This window comes from Cetorhinus maximus, chromosome 7 (genome assembly GCF_964194155.1).
Source record: "Cetorhinus maximus chromosome 7, sCetMax3.hap1.1, whole genome shotgun sequence".
In the NCBI taxonomy this organism is placed as follows: domain Eukaryota; kingdom Metazoa; phylum Chordata; class Chondrichthyes; order Lamniformes; family Cetorhinidae; genus Cetorhinus; species Cetorhinus maximus.
This window is the reverse complement of record NC_135885.1, coordinates 45,657,888-45,675,580: the sequence shown is the minus strand read 5'-3', so window position 1 is coordinate 45,675,580 and position 17,693 is coordinate 45,657,888. Positions and strand designations below refer to the sequence as shown.

The 17,693-nt window shown below is 41.6% G+C and overlaps 1 protein-coding gene across 2 annotated transcripts in view; it reads left to right on the top strand.

Annotated features, from left to right (window-relative positions):
* LOC144682763 (tumor necrosis factor receptor superfamily member 19-like) overlaps window positions 1-17,693 on the top strand; it is a 101,836-nt gene that overhangs the window by 27,367 nt on the left and 56,776 nt on the right. For both annotated transcript variants that reach the window (XM_078545424.1, XM_078545425.1), the window contains exons 4-5: window positions 10,255-10,433; window positions 15,280-15,365. In XM_078545424.1, coding sequence (XP_078401550.1) covers window positions 10,255-10,433; window positions 15,280-15,365 — 265 coding nt within the window. The remainder of the gene's footprint in view (window positions 1-10,254; window positions 10,434-15,279; window positions 15,366-17,693) is intronic.

Sequence of the window (17,693 nt, the reverse complement as noted above, 5' to 3'; positions counted from 1 at the left end):
TACTGCAGAAGATAAGGATTAGGCACAGTCTCCTTGTTAAAGGAAATAACATGACAAAATTATTTTTTAAAATATCAATAAATGCTAAAGGCATCACCAATTATGTAACTAAGCTTTGTAGGCAGAAATAGGTGCAGCTAGCTTGTCCACAGCTGATCTCATTTGGACAGCAGTGGGCACTTCTGATTAACATCAGCAGAAGGAAAAGTCAGCCTGGGTTATCATTCTTATACAGTGACAGCTAGTGGAAATTGTACGCTAATATTGGATGAGGACAGGATTGAGCATATCCGTAGTGCCCTGCCAACTCTCATTACATGATTTCGCCCATTTTAAGGTGAGATATTTGAGTGCTGCCATGCCAGTGGAGCCATTTGTCAACAGGAATCACATGAGGGAGTGCTCAATACTGTGCAATCATCAGCAAATATCTCCAATTCTGACCTTATGATGGTGGGAAGCAACTGAAGATGGCTGGTCCTACGACACTACCCTGAGGAGTTCCTGCAGCGATCTCCTGGGACTGAGATGATTAGCCTCCAACAACCAAGATCTTCCTTTATACCAGGGGCAGAATTTCAGGAAAGTTCAGGAGCGGGCGCATGCGGGCATGCCTCCAATTGGCACCCCCAATTGGGGGCGCGTCACCATTTTAGGTGGGCGGGCCAATTAAGGCCCGCCCAGCGTGACATCCGCCAGGAAGCGCTGTGCGCTCCCTCTGCAGGCGGGGGGATTCCCTACGCCAAGAATGCGCTCTCTCACGCATGTGCACGAAAGAGCGCACTGATCTCCCTGAGGCTAAGTACTGCCTCAGGGAGATCGGCGCCAAATTCAAAAATGTTAAAAGTAGAAAAATAAAATTTCCCTGACGTGTCCCCTCATGTGACACTGTCATATGAGTTGAGACATGTCCATCACTTTTAGTTAAACTTTTATTAAATTTTTTAAAACCTACATGAAACTTCATCCCGCCCATGGATGAGGTTTCATGCTTTCTCTGAAGCCTGCCAGGGCTCCCGGCCTGCCCGCCAACCTTAAGGTTGAACGGGCAGGTCCGTTAACTACTGCAATTACTTTTTAAATGGCTTCAATTGGCCGTTGACAGGTCGGCGGGTGCACAGCTGATTCGGCTGCGCCCCCGCCAACCTGAAAATTGAAATGACGTGGGGTGACGTCGGGGGTTCCACCCGACGTCATCCCGCTTCATTTTACGTGTCAGCATGCGGGTCCCGCCCCCCGCACGCCGACCAGGAAATCCTGCCCCAGATATGACTCCAACCAGTGGAGAGTTCTCCCCTTGATTCCCATTGACTTCAATTTTGCTAGGGCTCCTTAATGCCACCCTTGTTCAAATGCTGCCTTGATGTCAAAGGCAGTTACTCACAGCTCACCTGTGGAATTAAGCTCTTTTATCCATTGTTGAACCAAGGCTGTAATGAAGTCTGGAACCAAATGGCCCTGGTGGCCCTGAGCATTGATGAGGAGGTTATTGCTGAGTAAGTACTGCTTAATTGACCGGATTTGATTTGTCCTGCATTTTGTGGATAGGACATAACTGAGCTATTTTCCACATTGTTCGGTAGATGCTAGAGTTGTAACTGTACTGGAACAGTTTGACTAGGATCACAAGTCTTCAGTAATACAGCTGGGATGTTGTTAGGACCCAAGGCCTTTGCTGTATCCAATGCCTTCAACCATTTCTTGATATCACATGGAATGAATCAAATTGACTGAGGATGGCATCTGTGATGCTGGGGACTTCAGGAGGAGGCTGAGATGGATCATCCATTCAGCACTTCTGGCTGAAGATGGTTGCAAGTGCTTTAGCCTTGCCTTATGCACTGACATGCTGAGCTCCCCCGTCATTGAAGATATGGATGTTTGTCGTGCTTCCGCTTAGCTGTTTAATTGTCCATCATCATTCATGACTGGATGTGGCAGGACTGCAGAGCTTTGATCTGATCTGTTGGTTGTGGGATCAATCAGCTCTGTCAATCACAGCCGCTTCCTCTGTTTGGCATGCATGGAGTCCTGTATTGTAGCTCTGCCAATTTGCCATCTTGTTTTGATGTATACCTGGTGCTGCTCATGGCATGCCCTTCTACACTCCTCATTGAACCAGGGATGATCCCTTTGCTTGATGGTAATTGTAGAGTGAGGAATATGCCAGGCTATTAGATTACAGGTTCTGGTTGAATACAATTCTGCTGCTGCTGATGGCCCACAGTACGTCATGGATGCCCAGTTTTGAGCTGCTAGATCTGTTCTGAATCTACCCCATTTATCATGGTGGTAGTGCCACAAAAAACGATGGACAGTATCCGCAGTGTGAAGACAGGACTTTGTCTCCACAAGGACTGTCCAGTCGTCATTCCTACCGATCCTGTCATGGACAGATGCATCTGTGACAGGTAGATTCATGAGGATGATGTCAAGTAGGTTTTTTCCCACTAGTTGCCCCTCTCACCACCAGCTGCAGACCCAGTCTAGCAGATATGTTCTCCAGGACTCGGTCAGCTCGGTCAGTAGTGGTGCTTCCTACCCCATGGTTGGCTTGATGACGTGATACATGTTGAGGATTTCCCAGGTCAGTCTCTCCCGATTGTAAACACCTCTAATGGATCAGGACATACCCAGAGATGGCTCTGGAGGAATCTGGTACATTGGCTGCAAAGTATGATTCTGTGAGTATGGCTGTGTCAGGTTGTTGCTTGACTAGTCTGTGGGACAGCTTTCCGCATTTTAGCCGAAGTTCCCAGATGCTAGTAAGGAAGACTTTTCAGGGTTGTTTCTGGTGTCTAGGCTCATCTAATTTTATTCGTTTTAGTTTTTGCTGTCACAATTTGATACAACTCAGTGGCTTGCTAGGCCATTTCAGAGGGGAGTTAAGGGTTACTCACATTGCTATGTGTCTGAAGTCACAAGTAAGCCAGACCAGGCAGGATGACAGATTTCCCTTCCCTAAAGGGGATTAATGGTGGAACCAAATGGATTTTTTACGACAATCCCTCATTACATAGACTAACTTTTTAATTCCAGATTTATTAGTTACACTCAAATTCCAGCAGCTGCCATGGTGGGATTTGAACTCATGTCCCTGGAGCATTATTCCAGGCCTTTGGATCACTAGTCTAGGAACATTACCTCTATGCACCGTATGGGTATGGCATTCAATGAATGCAGCATCGTGTCCCAGCACAGGATACTGGCAAATACACTCTCCAATCACTTGATCGGTACTCAGCTAAGTCTTCTTTTCCTTTGTAAAAATGCATCTGTGGATATTTGTGGCACCAAATAATAGGACATCAAAACAATTTTTAGGCTGAATATATGTAGATACATGTTTAGAAATCCAGCGTGGACTTATGTTCATGTTCATGATTCTGTAACCTGTCTTCTTTAACCTGGCAGAGCTGATTTAAATTAAAAGCGCCTTTCTTGTGTATAAGAATCATTTTAATGAAGAAACAATCTTAATTCTCCAAATAGCAGTTTGATTGATAATCTCTTAATGGGAGCCCTTCTTCAATTTTCAAGTCTTTATCTAGTTCTTTACAATATTTGACTAATTGTCTTTCATGGGCAGTTACTAAACAAAGTGTTCAGTGTCATGAACACATCGCCAAATAATGGGGACAATGGATCAGCGCTCACGTCGCGCCCCCAGTCAGTACCCAGGTGCCCCTGGGGAAGCTAATGATCCTACCAGCAGACTGAATTCCAAGAGAAAATTAAAGGACTCCAAAAAAGCCTCCTTGCAGAATTCCAGTCACCCCATAACCAACAGGCTCAACATTGAGCAGCCCTCTGGTTTTATGGCAATTGGACATGCTCTACGAATCTTACCACCTAATGTTGAGGGCCTATCGGCCACCAAGCGTAACCTCATTGGATGCCTTGCACCCAACACTCCATCGCCATCATTTGCCTATAAGAAACCCATATTGGAACTGAAGAAGCAGGTTGCTATTATATCAAAAGCTTTGACCTATTGTGTTATTCCCCTCACGCTAAATATGGCCACGCCACCTATGTCCGATCCAGCATTGCTGATGCAGCTGCCCTGTCAGCAACAACGTTCTGTGACAAAACTCAGGTGGGCTGTTTCCATATCACAAACGTATATATCACCAATTAATTACTTTGAAAATAACACTTAAAAGCCAAAATTAAAAGCGAAAATTGCATCAAATGTGGTTGGAGGCCTATCTGAAATCTCTGCTCTCCTTTAGAACAATAAACTCTGTGCTGATCCCAGTTATTGGTAATGTCCAAGATACAATGTAATATAGTAAGAGAGAGAAAAACTGAGCTCTTTAGAACTGGATCTGCTGCTGACTCTAAAGCAAGGGTCGCAACCTTAATAACAAGAAGAGCCTTTTTTAAATTTAGTCAAAAACACAGTGAGCTGTCATGTTGTTACTCAACTGCCAATAATAATGAAAATCTGGACAGACACATTAAGATTTCAAAGATGTTTACAAAAAAGTTGTTAACTGAGTGATACTTTCTCACAAGCACAATGTTAATAAAAGTTTTTTTTAAATGAAACAAGCCATGAAATTACCATAAAAATGGGTTTGATTGATCAAGGCCAGGAGCCATATGCAGCTTCAGAGCTGCAGGTTGCAGACCCTTGCCTTAGAGGGAGATTCCAAAACAAATTACTTAAATAAATTGGTAACTTGCCAAATTAACATTTTTATGATCCCAGATAATGATTTAAAAATTGTTCAAGAGCGAAAGTTGAGATTCAGAACAAATGCAAATTTATTTTAAACTGTTGTTCCAAGTGTATTTTAGTATTTGTGCCCCCACCCCCACCCTTGGCTCCAATTTGCCCCTTCCCCTCTTGTAAGCTTTGATATTTGCTGGGGTCTAGTTCCACTACAATAGTTACCCTTCCTTATCTTACCCAAGATCATTTTCATCCTGCACATATGCATACATCGCTGAACATAAGAGCATAAGAAACAGGAGCAGGAGTAGGCCTTTTGGCCCTTCATGCCTGCCCCACCATTCAAGAAGATCATGGCGGATATTCTACCTGAACTCCACCACCCCTCACTAACCCAATATCACTTAATTCCTTTGGTACCCAAATAGCTATCAACCTCTGTCTGAAATGTATTCAACGACTGGACATCTACAGCTCTCTGGAGTAGAGAATTCCAACGAATCACATCCCTTTGATGTGAAGAAATTTCTCCTCATCTCAACCCTAAATGATTAGGCATTGAGCTCTAGATACCCAGCCAGGGGAAACATTTTTACAGCTTGCATCCTGTCGAGCCCCTTAAGTAAGAGTTTTATATGTTTCGATTAAATCTACTCTCCTAAACTCAAGGCAATATAGGATTTCCTACTCAATCTCTCCTCATAGGACAATCCCCTTATCCCAGGAATCAGTCTAATAAACATTTGTTGCACTCCCTCTCTTCCTTTGGTAAAGAGACTAAAACTGCATACAGAACATGCATACAACTGCATACAACAGTGGGTTTAAAGGTGAAGAACATATAAAATCCAGTGCGCTCCTACCTGCCTGACCCTGCCCCATCCGCAATTATATACAAGATGGGGGAGTTGTCAAGTGGCCCATATTATCCACTCGCCTCCTCCCGGGCCAACTGAGGTCCATAAATGGCCAATTAATGACTACTTAAGGGCCTTATCCGCTGCTGCAGGAAGGAGGTCCATGTCGTGTGGGAAGCACGGACTGGTGCCGGTAATGTTGGGCATTTGCAAGCCCCCCCAGCGGAGGCCACCCCATCCACACCTCAAGGTTATACCTGCACTTTATCCTCCACCCCCACCTCCCCGGCCTCCTGGCACCCTGCTCACCCCCTCACCGGACATGCCAACACGGCCCTGGCAAGACCCCTGGATTTACTGCTGAGTTCAGGCTCCTCTTCATCAGGACTGGCTGTAGTCCCTGTCATGACCACTGTACAGTGAGGGTGGATTTCCTTCCCAGAAAGGGGCAGAAGTCCCACCTCCAGGCACTTAATGCTGCTCACAGCGTTAAATGGCTGAGGGGCAGCTGTCAGCAGCAGGGGGAGAGCTACTCTCCCTGACCTTTAGGCCAAGGACTGGCCCATTAAATCTAGCCCCTGGAGTGGCATAACCAATACTCTGTATAAGTGTAGTAAAACATCTTTACTCTTATACTCCAATCCCTTTGTTACAAAACTAACATATTACATGCCTTCCTAATTGCTTGCTGGACCCACATGCTAACTCCCTGTGATTTATATACGAGGACACCAGGGTCCCCCTGAATGCAAACATCCCAGTTTCTCACCATTCAGAAAATATTCTACTTTTCTTATTTTTCTACCAAAGTGGATAACTTCACACTTGGTCACGTTATATTCCACATTCTTACCCACTCACTTAACCCTCCTATATCCCTCTGCAGCTTCTTTGTGTCCTCCTCACCACTTACTTTCCCACCTAATCTTGTATCATCAGCAAACTTGATATACATTGCACTCATTCCCCTCATCTAAATCATTAATATAGATTGCAAATATCTGAGGCCCAGGTGTTGATCTTTGCGATGCTTCACTGGCTACAGCCTGCTAACCTGAAAATGTCCTGACATTCCTACTGTCTGTTTTCCATTATCCAACCCTCAATACATGCTAATATATTGCCTCAATCACATGAAACCTAATTTTGTGCTCTTGCGTGGCACCTTATCAAATACTTTTTGAAAATGGGTAGTAATCAGAACCAGGAACCCTAGAGATTTGTCCCTCGTAGTCCAGCAATGCTGAAGATAATTCTAGTACTCCAACTATTGCCCTGGCTGTTATCACCAAACTCAGCACAGACTGGTTATTGAGCCTGCAATTCTGCTTAGTGCTACATTTGACACTGCCTTACCCAATAGTCATTTAAAAAGCTGCTCCAGTCTATTTCTTGAAAGTAGTTTTCAATCAGTATTTACAGACATTGAGGTCTTCAACATGAGTTTTTTTCAGGAATAACCTTCACCAGACAAGGTGCATTAGGTTCCGTGGTTGATTTTGGATCCCTGCAGATTTAGAATCTAGCCTTTGTATATGAAAGATGTTTCCTTTCATTGTGATATTTGAATCGTGTGCAAGATACCTCAGTATGTTTTTATGGGTCATTCCATGAATAGCCTTATGTTCCATGTTTGTGGAAGACTGGGAGCTGGTAATATCTCCTTAAACATTGGTTGTCTGAGTCCCTTTGTGTAGGACTGTGAGATAATGCACCAAAGAAACAATCTGCTTTATTGAATCAATAATGAGGTGGAGCTTTAAAAGGCAATAACTCACTATTATGATTCAATAAAACCTGATGAACTCTGACTTCAAAGAGTTTTCCATTAGCAAATAGTGAACTAATTATACATTATAAATTAACTATAAGACGAATAATGTATCATTAGAAACTAGAAAGAATTTAAAAGCAGTTAGCTTTAAATAGAGTGAGAACGTTTATTTAATGTAGCAAGCTGTCAAAATTGCTTTATTGGGCTCCTGATGGTAAAGTTTTCATTTAAATTATTTTATTCTCTGAACATTTGGAAAATTGTTTCAATCCTAAGGCAAACACTTCACTGGCATTCAAATCTAATGTACTATGATTCTGAACTACATCTTAATGATACCTAGGCTGCCTCTGATATTTTGAGCACAAGGCTGAGGTTTATATTATTTGTACTGATTCAACAACTTAAAACTGGCATTGTGTCTTCAAGCCCACTGCTGCCTGTAAACAAACCAGGAGACCCTGCTACAGGCAGACTGCATCATACTAATAAGCTCAAGTGAGAACTGGAAAATGGATCCCAAACGTTGACAGATGATCAGGAAACCAGGCTTCTTTTCTTAGTCATTGGTTGGGAGCTAGTCACCCCCATTTAACTGTTCTATCAGAGTTCCAATCAGGGAAAGCAAAGGCCATGGGATGTGAATTTGCTCTTTGCAGCTGCAGTGGGTCACAGGCCTGGCAGACCTGCCACAGATACACCTAGCATTCATCACTTGCATTACAAAAGAGAAAAATGAAACTACGTGAAAATGCAGTTTTGTTGAGCAGATAGAGAATTTTTATGTGTGCGAGGACTGAGGGCATGACATTTATTTGCAGAAGCTTCAGAGCAGAGGCAAAACAAAGTGGTTGCAATGAGAAAATTCTCTTGGGGCTTGGGAGGGAGATAAATGATGGGATCCTAATAAAGGAAACAAGAAGAATTCTACATTTTTGAAAAGAGAGACATGTTGCCGAAGATTTCTGTCTTGCACTTATCAGGACAAATGCAAGAATGCCAAATTTCACAACAATTTATACTACCAGAGAACAGGATGCTGATTGATTGGCGAGTTGACTCTGATGGGCCAAGGTGTTGCCAAGGAGAAGGCAACAGAGGACTATTGGCTCCCCAGTTCCTAGGTAATTCAACAAAGGTGCATGGCTTGAACATATGAGCTGAACAACAAAAGGAATATGCTCAAGCATTGCATTTTTTTTGAATTATCCAAGAACTTGGGGAGCCAATAGTTCCCCGCTGCTTTCTCCATGACAATGCCTTAGCCAATCAGAGTCAACTTGCCAACCCATCAGCAGCTTTTTTTCTCCTGTAGTATAACTTGTTGTGATTGCTTGAAATTCGGCATTCTTGCATTTGTCTCGATGAGTGCAAGATGAAAAGCTTCAGCCATATTTCTCTTTTTTTATTCCAAGTTTTCAGCTAAGAAGAATTATAGAGGGTCGTATATTCCAAATAGAAGCGCCACAGGAGTAGGGGTTGATATAAAACCAGTCAGTGGGTGCCATGAGTGGAATATGTGGTAAATCTTGTCGTGGAGATGGGCAGCTGCTGTAAAGGAGGAGAAATTTCCACAGAGTGACAGATTTTGGTTAGCTTTAGGATGTTGATAGACTCATCCTGTATGAGATTGTGGAGAGTGAATGGGTACTACTATGCCCACAAAAGTGATCAGAGAGGTTACAGGGGAGCAGATATTAGGGAAGTTATAGAATGTTGCCACCAGTGGAGCAGTGGCCAGGAGTTGTGCCGTCAGGGAGAATTGAAGTGAAGTACATTGTTGCTTTAAACAGCATGGAGCATGGCAGAGGATGCCAGAGGCCTATATAGGAGGGAGACCAGCCTTGAGGGAGTGGCTGGAAAGATCAGCAGGGAAGCAGTAGTTGGACAACCAAAAGGGTGAAGTGGGATGTTTTAATAATAGGACCAAGTAGGAAAGGGGACAAGAAGAGGGATGTGTCACACAGTTGGACCAAAAGATGAGAGAGAGAAAATGGAGCTTGAATCCAGAGCAACAATGAAAGGGGTGGTGGAATTTGTAGCCTAGCAGGGCTTCCTCGGTGAGGGAGAAGTGACCTTGAGTTACATGTATAAACCAAATGACCTATATGAGTCGATGATACAGGGTGTTCAGTTTGGCAAAATTGGGGATAAAAGTATATTCAGGCTTGATTAGTTGGCTGGCATTCAGCATCTGAGATTTGGATAGCAATGGGGAGTCTGAGGCTGAGGCAGTTAGGATTTTGGTCTGGCTGGCTGGAAAGGTCAGGGGCTTAGCTGTCTGAACAGAGAGCCTGGGTGATGCAAATTGTTTTTTTGTCAACTATGAAACATATGGATGACTAATATTGGGTAGATGGAGTCAGGGAATTCTTATATTATACTCAGGGTTCCTGTGCTTCAGTGCTGTTATTTCATTGATCTGGGGACTGGAAATGACATTTCTGAGTAGACAAATTAAATCAAGTACCATAATTTGCAAATAGACATTCAGCCTCAAACTTGAAGGTGCAGAAATAATCTATTCCACAGAAGCAAATGAATCTCACTGCACTGTTCAGATTTTAGAACAACACAATGAATGAATGCAGAAGCGTTTCATTTGCCCTCTACTCCTGGGCATTCACATGACTGACTTAATTAAAAAATAACTCCACCATAGCTATTAATAATGTAGCTGTAGGAGACCTCAAGCCTTATTGTCATTCAAATTATCTGTGTATTGTGAAATAACTGAATGATTAAGTGTTGATTAAAGCAGTAAGGGAGATTATGAGCAGTGAAAGGGACATTTGAATCCACTGAAACGTTGCCATTGTCTCCTGGCTGAGGCCTGTCTGCAGTAATCATTACACATGCCTCTTGTTTTTATCGTAGTAATTTCTCCTTATTCACACTCCTTTTTTTCTCTAACAGTGGGTATTTCTTGTTAATCCTTACAGGAATGTGGGTTTGGATATGGGGATGATGGACAGTGCGTGACCTGCAGGCCAAGCAGGTTCAAGGAAGACTGGGGATTTCAAAAGTGTAAGCCATGCCTGGACTGTGCTCTCGTAAACCGCATCCAAAAGGCCAACTGCACAGCCACCAGTAATGCTGTGTGTGGAGACTGCTTGCCGGGGTAGGTTAAAGGAGCATCAGATTTGATCTGCGTATTTACGAAGTATCTGGGATGACCCAATTTCATTCTCCCTCAACTCAAAATGTGGGCAAATTCCCACTTTATCAGTTCTCATGGGGATGCTTGTTTACAAAATGAAATCCGCTCATTATCGACGCACTTTTGTAAAATAATCCACCTGAACATTTCCAAAAGCTTCCCCATTCATCTCAGTGTCATTTATTCCACTTTCTGTTGCAACAGCGTTTTTTTTGATGGTGGGGAATTTAAAGAAACTGCGTATACAAATTAAATATCATCTGGTTCAGGAGAGTTTAACAAGATGGCCAGTGTAGAATCTGCTGTCTCTCTCTCTTTTCCAAAGTTATATTCTTCATATTTTTCCTAAATCATGCAACAATTTAGATTTTGTCTTTAACATAGAAATAGATCCTAAAGCATTTCACAGGCTGATTTGTTATAAAAAAAAATCTGCAAACAAAGTAAGAGGGATATCTCCCCATGGACTTCACAAAGTTCTGGAAGCAGCCATTGGGAGGTGGACAGGTCACCCAGAGGGTGATGTTCTCCCTCTCTCTCTAATGGAAAATCCCTGCATGAACTCAGTGCTTCCCCACAGTAACACAGCTGAGATCAGGAGCTGAGTGGTGTGTGTTTGTATTTTTGGGGGTGAGGATTTGAGGGAAAGATTTACTGTGATAGCACATAGAATGGTTACAGCAGAGGAGGCCATTCACCGCATCGTGTCCACACCCAGCTCGCTGCAAGAGCAACTCAGCTAGTCCCACTCTCCACCCTTTCCCGGTAGCCCTGCAAAGTTCTTGTTCCTTAGTGGCATATGTTTGAATTTCACTGCCTGGTCTTGTATCGATCTAAACATGTCAGGCCTCAAAATTTCTTGTCAGTGAGAGGGGTGGTTGTGAAATCGCTTTAAACTCGGTGGTACTGGACCTTCACCAAAGATTCTCATCATAAACACTGAAAACGTAGCTTTGCAAATGAACTGTTCCACTGAGAAAGGGATCCCCTGCTTGTTCTGTATTGCACTGCGCTATACTTAAGTAAAACTAGAATTTACACATAACAGGGACCAATAAAGGGAGAGCTTAGATGAGGATCCTCTTCACCCCTGCTGGAATATTTTCTCTCTCTCGCTCCCTCAACTCTGACCCCTCATCTCCTACATTCCGATTCCCTTATTCCTTCTTGACAATTGTCCTTCCCCCAACCCTTTCCTTATTTACACATAACAGGGACCGATAAAGGGAGAGCTTAGATGAGGATCCTCTTCACCCCTGCTGGAATATTTTCTCTCTCTCGCTCCCTCAACTCTGACCCCTTATCTCCTACATTCCCATTCCCTTATTGCTTCTTGACAATTGTCCCTCCCCCAACCCTTTCCTTCTTTCCTCCTTCCCCTTTCTATCTGTCCCCTAGCCCCAACAACTCTCTAGCCTTGGTCCAATTATTGCTCTCCCACCCCCTCCCCTCTCACTAAACTCTGAAGGCGCTTGACCTGAATACTGCACCTGGTCTTCATTTCCTGTGTGCAATCGCACAGGAGATTGATTAGTGTTTTACAATAATGATTTTGATTGCATACTTTTGAGGCTTCTAAGGCCTGACTAGATATTACTTTAACATCTCATGATGATAATTATAATAATATTATCATTGTAAGTAACATTGATATTGTTCTGTGGCTGTTGCTTTGCAAAGGTATTTCTAAGCGTTCTCATATTTTCCCTCCTCCTCCTGTGTTTGCCCCTTTGCATCAGGTACCTTTTGTATGATTATGTTCACAGGTCTCTGCTTGTTCTAACTAGTATATAACCAGCAGCTAGGTGAGGGGTCAGGGGATAGGAGGATAGTGCTACAATAAGCTATCCAGTGTGACCATCCCCCCAGCATTCCCTTATTGCATGTAAAAAAAAAATAGCCTTCTATCATCACCTCCCTTTAACATCTTAAAATTGGAAAGTTATGAGAAACCATAAATGTAAACTTAAAATTTACAACGCAGCTGCACAGAGCAATAAAATACACCATGGTCTGCACCACCCTTATGTTCATTAGAGTTCACCGTAATCTGTACCACCCTCAATTTATTTATTACAATATTGTAACATGTTAACAGAAACATTGCTGTATTAATCATGAAATAAATTTGGGCATAGATTGTTCAAAGGTTTTCAAAATCACATCTGCAGCTATTTCTTTATTTGTTTTTGTGTGTGATGCCTTGATCCTGTGGCTAACACTGACAACGGTGACAATTAGAGAAGATTTTTATAAACCATTAGCATGTCTCACAGTTTTATTGCCTGCCATTCTGTTTATTGCTCCCTCTGAGATGAACAGCCTGATGCAGCGTTTTAACCATCCCTTTGTTCACCCTCTATGCTTTTAAAGGAGGTAATGGAAGGTCAGTTTGTAAAACAAGTGTCTATCATTTTATTTAAATGCTTGAATTTAATACTTTGTCAATTTACTTTCGTGAGGAATTAACTCAGGAAATGAGAACTGTAAACAAGGGTGGATACTAAGAATGTTCCACAGTTGTTCAAATAGCACAGTAAGGTCCCTGGCCCTGTTATATGTATGAGTGACTTTTTAAGTGTCTCAGCACAAAACATGCAAACTGCCCCAGTTTAGTAAAACAAACACCTTTTCCATAGCTATCATTTTGGTATTTATGATTAGAATTTTTTTTTGAGAATCCCAATTGAAGGGCCTGGCACCACATCACCAAGATTGAAAAGAGTCGGTGAAAACAAGTAGTGGTTAACTGATGCCTAGTTTGGATTTTAAAAGGTTATTGGAGGAACCCTTAAAAAACAAAAGATAAGTTGTTGCAATATGAGAAGAACAGTCTGCAATTTTGTTGTGATTTATGAAATTTGGTCACTTCAGACAAATATGAAATGAGTCAATTCGAAGTTTTTCCTGCTTTATTTCCTGCCTGTAAAACCATTGATTAACCTAAAATGATGCAAGAAAGCCTTTTGTTATGTGCCTGTTTTATAAGTAATAATCATAGTGCTCCCAACTGCTAAACTATTTTATTTATGTTTTTCTATGTGATTCAGCCAGTTTTACGCTAGTTTTTCCAGCTGATCTTTAGTGCACCTTTAAAATGACTTCTTTCTGTTTAAAATCTGACCCCTCTTTTCAACAATTGCTCGATAACTGACTGTGTATTAAGGCTTAGGTGGTTAGATGGCACAAAACTTTGATTGTTAAAACCTAATAGATTATAGGAGCAAAGGAAAGTTAAGAGGAATAAGGAGTTGCACAGTTTGGAGGTCTTTGAAAAAGTGAATTCCAGTAGAAGATGCTGGAACACATCTCAATTTCAACACAGCGGCTTGCAGGGAAGGGGAGGAGGTGCTATTGAAGCTTAGGGGTAGAGTTCAGAGGAGCACTGGTCATAGTAATTTCATAAAAAATAGAGACAGAAGAAGTTACAACCGAGTTAAGGAAGTTGAAGGCCAGAGGTGAAGAAGGATCACTGATGCAGATAGGCTATCTTTTTCTTCCTTTTGTCAGGGTGAGAGATTGGGTGGTGTTGGGGGACAATGTTCAGATTAGATACCCATCTAATTGCAGCATTAGCATCCTCAGGTCATGTATAGTGTGGTTAGATCCTGGATAAAGCTCCCTTTATTCCAACAATATGCCTCAACTTCAACCTCAGAAAAGCACTTTCCAATTCCAATTTTCCAATTCCTCAAGAACCCTGTGGTCATTCAGTGAGACAGACAATTCAGTGCCAAATCTGTCAGGTCAGAGACATTTTAATGGAATGGGCCCATGCTTACTAGAGAATACAAAAGTTGTGGCATGGATTTGAATCCCAATCCTTGATTTAACCCTTTATAATACTGAGAGTTATAGAATGGAATAAAAAATTCTATAGGGCAAAAATGTTTATTAATTTAAATATTTTCCAGTCACCTTTTTTTTTGTTTTCAAAAAGTCCAGCTTTGTATCTTACTGTAATAGATTTTGTCATGCAGAACTGTCGCTTAAAAAAGTTAAAACCATTTCCTTTGGCTTTCTGTGAGATTGACCCTGTAGCAGTGCTTCAATTTACACTATTATTACTGTGCACAGTGTTTGGTGTTGTGTTTCCACCTCCAACATTATGTCCTACAATAGATTGAAGTACTTAAAATTAGTTTTTAAAGAGTATTTCCTCTAGCTGCAACCTACATTAACATGTCATTTCTGCCCTACATGTGCTTTTGGTCCACCTCTAGCCACATGTACCCAGCAACCTGGGAACAAACGGCTCCCTTCACTTAATTGCTGAATCCTTCACGATTCACTTGCACAACCCTCCCTCTTAGTTCCTTTTTCCTCCAATTTCCTCCCCTTCTGGAAGCTTTTAACTCCCTAGCTTGGGTAGGATTCCATAGGCAGCAGTCACCTCTCTATTATGCCACTCAACTTTTACTATTCATCTGGGAGGCTTATGGTAAGTCTTGATGAACTATCCACAGTCATGACCAAAGGTACAGAACCATGTTAAGAGTGTAATATTTTTCCTTTATTTCATTTTGAATGTTAAATTATTCAACGGAAGAAGTATTTCACATTATGAAATACTGTGCTTCTTTCCGTTGGGCATCTGTCCCCTTACCAGAACTGAGACCTTCAGTGTTTACAGCTGTTACTGCTACGAAGAGTGAGCCAGCTGCAGTCTCTCTGAGTAGTGGGACTACAGTGGTTTCCGGGAGCTTGGATTTGTGCTTCAAAACGTGAGAAAGGCAAATATTGAGTGCATTATTGGATCCCATAAAATTATGTTCAGTAAAACTGACATGATCTTTTCTTCTCCCAGATTTTATAGAAAGACCAAATTGGGTGGTTTTCAGGAAATGGAGTGCATTCCATGTGGGGACCCTCCTCCTCCTTATGAGCCTCACTGTAAGTAAACAAGCTTGATTTAAATATCTTTCAGACCTAGGACTGATGTTGCAATTCATTCAGAGCTGGAGCTGGACCAGAAGTATTTGAAAGTATATCAGAATCAGAATCATGAAGAAATACGATGTCTCTAGGCAATCATTATCACATTCAATCACCTCTTTCAGGGCCTTTCCTACACTGCAACATATGCTTCAAAAGAATCGTAAGATCATAAGAAATGGGAGCAGAAGAAGGCCATTCAGCCCATTGAGTCTGCTTTACCACTCAATAAGATCATGGCTAATCTGAATGTGGACCTAACTCCATTTTCCTACCTACCCCCCTTTTCCTGCCTGCCCCCTTCATTGGCTGGGAAGCATTTTGAGATGTTTGATAGTCGTGAAAAGTGCTATATACATGCAAGTTTTTCTTTCTTTCATTAACTTTTTCCAACCTTTTTCTTATTATAGAATAAATGTAACAGGCATAGGCATATGGAATGCAAACAAGGATAGAAGTCAATATATGGCAAATATATAAAGATTTCAGAGTACAGATAGAGTGAATATTACAGAATGTTTTTAAGAACGTTTTTACCAATTATTCCTTGCATCCAACGCTATGAAGAAAATAGTGACCAGCAAATGTCCGAAAGAATGTCAAGTTGCATTATTTACATGTAGTCTGATGTAAGAAATGAAATATGCAATTTTGATCTGGCCAAAAGTGAGTCCTAGATTATGCATATCTAAAAGCCTTATATTATGGTATAAGTGCTGAATCTCCACCAAATGCATTTGCATTGAACAATTGCCCAACAGACATTGAAAGGATTAACAAATATACATCCAATACATCCTTGAAGAATGTGTTTCAAGTGTGGTTTTGAATTAACCATTCAATTTAGTCTTTAATAGTGTTGAATGACATAGGCTGACAAGAATTGGGATTAGAAGAATTTGCTGATGTGCTTTCCTCCATTAAACGATTATGCTGGGCAGGGAGGCCGTGGGCTTACTTATGAGGTCCAGAACACTTCTTCCTTGGCTGCAGAAAGCAAACTGAAAAGCTTAGCTGTTTGGGCCTCCTCGTCTTCTGGCAGGTGCCAATTCACTTCAATCTTGTGGGAAAGCCTCCACAACCTCCCCCATTAAGCCTAAGTTAAAATCAGGAGTCAGAGATCAATGATGTCATTGGACATTGATCAGCATATTAAAAGGCTGCTTTGCGTAGGCAGCTTACCTGTCTAAAAACTTAAGCAAAATTCACAGTCGGTGGGATCCGGGAGGTCTTTTGGGAGGTAAATATACCAGGGCATTTCAACCGCCACATGTTCAGTTTTCTTTGGCTGGGTAGGGTTAACTTCAACCCTGCATCTTTTAAGATATTTGTGTTTGATTTTGATTTCTCCTGAAATCCTAATCACTTGAAATTCAATTTTTATTATTAATTAACCTTACACTTGGCTAAACACAATGAAGTGGAAGATTGAGAATGTTATTAGAACAATGTGTGGGTAAGTAGTATTATATTTGAATAGCTAATTTTTTTACAGGACTTAGCATAGAGAGAAATTACAGAAAGTTGAAACAGAATGACTTGGGGCAATTTAATGCATTTTTAAAAAGGATACCTTGGTTTTAGATTATTTAGTGAAGGGTTGGGTGTGCATGTGGTATTTATCAGGTCTGAGATATCCAGTTGATGAATGGAATCACCCAGCAAATGGAGAGAATCACCCATCTGGTGTCAAAGTATGATTTCCTGAAAGCAATTCATTGTGGAAGGGCAAGTGGAGTCATTGATCACACTGAGGTTAGACTAGAACAGGTGTGCCAAGTCAAGCATGCTTATGTAACATTAGCCCCTTTAATATCTGGGAGAAGCAGACAGTGATTAATGAATGTTACCACAAGCTACAGTGACCTCACTTTCAAATTAATCAACAGCCATTGTACCTCAAGCACTATTCTTGCTAAAAAAAAAATCTTACTGGAATGACAGCAAGTAGTGGATTTGCTATTCACTAATTCAAAATGTCACTGGAATCCTCACATCATTGTCTCCCGTGGTGTCTTTTAAAGCAAAGGATGACAACTTGGTATCAACTCTGACAAATTATATTCCTACATTGATGATTGTTTTCATGTATTTACATAAGCCAAGGACCTGAGAGACAAAGCTCCCTTGAGTTTACTCCAGTGTAAATGTGTGTGGGTGGGTTGGAGATGCTCCAGACCAAAAGGACAGCAAAGTAGAGTCAAGAGCCTTCCTCCATAATGGTGACAGTTTTATGTTTGGATAACAAATTGTCCACTAGCATTCCTTCACTGTTTTCCAGCATTG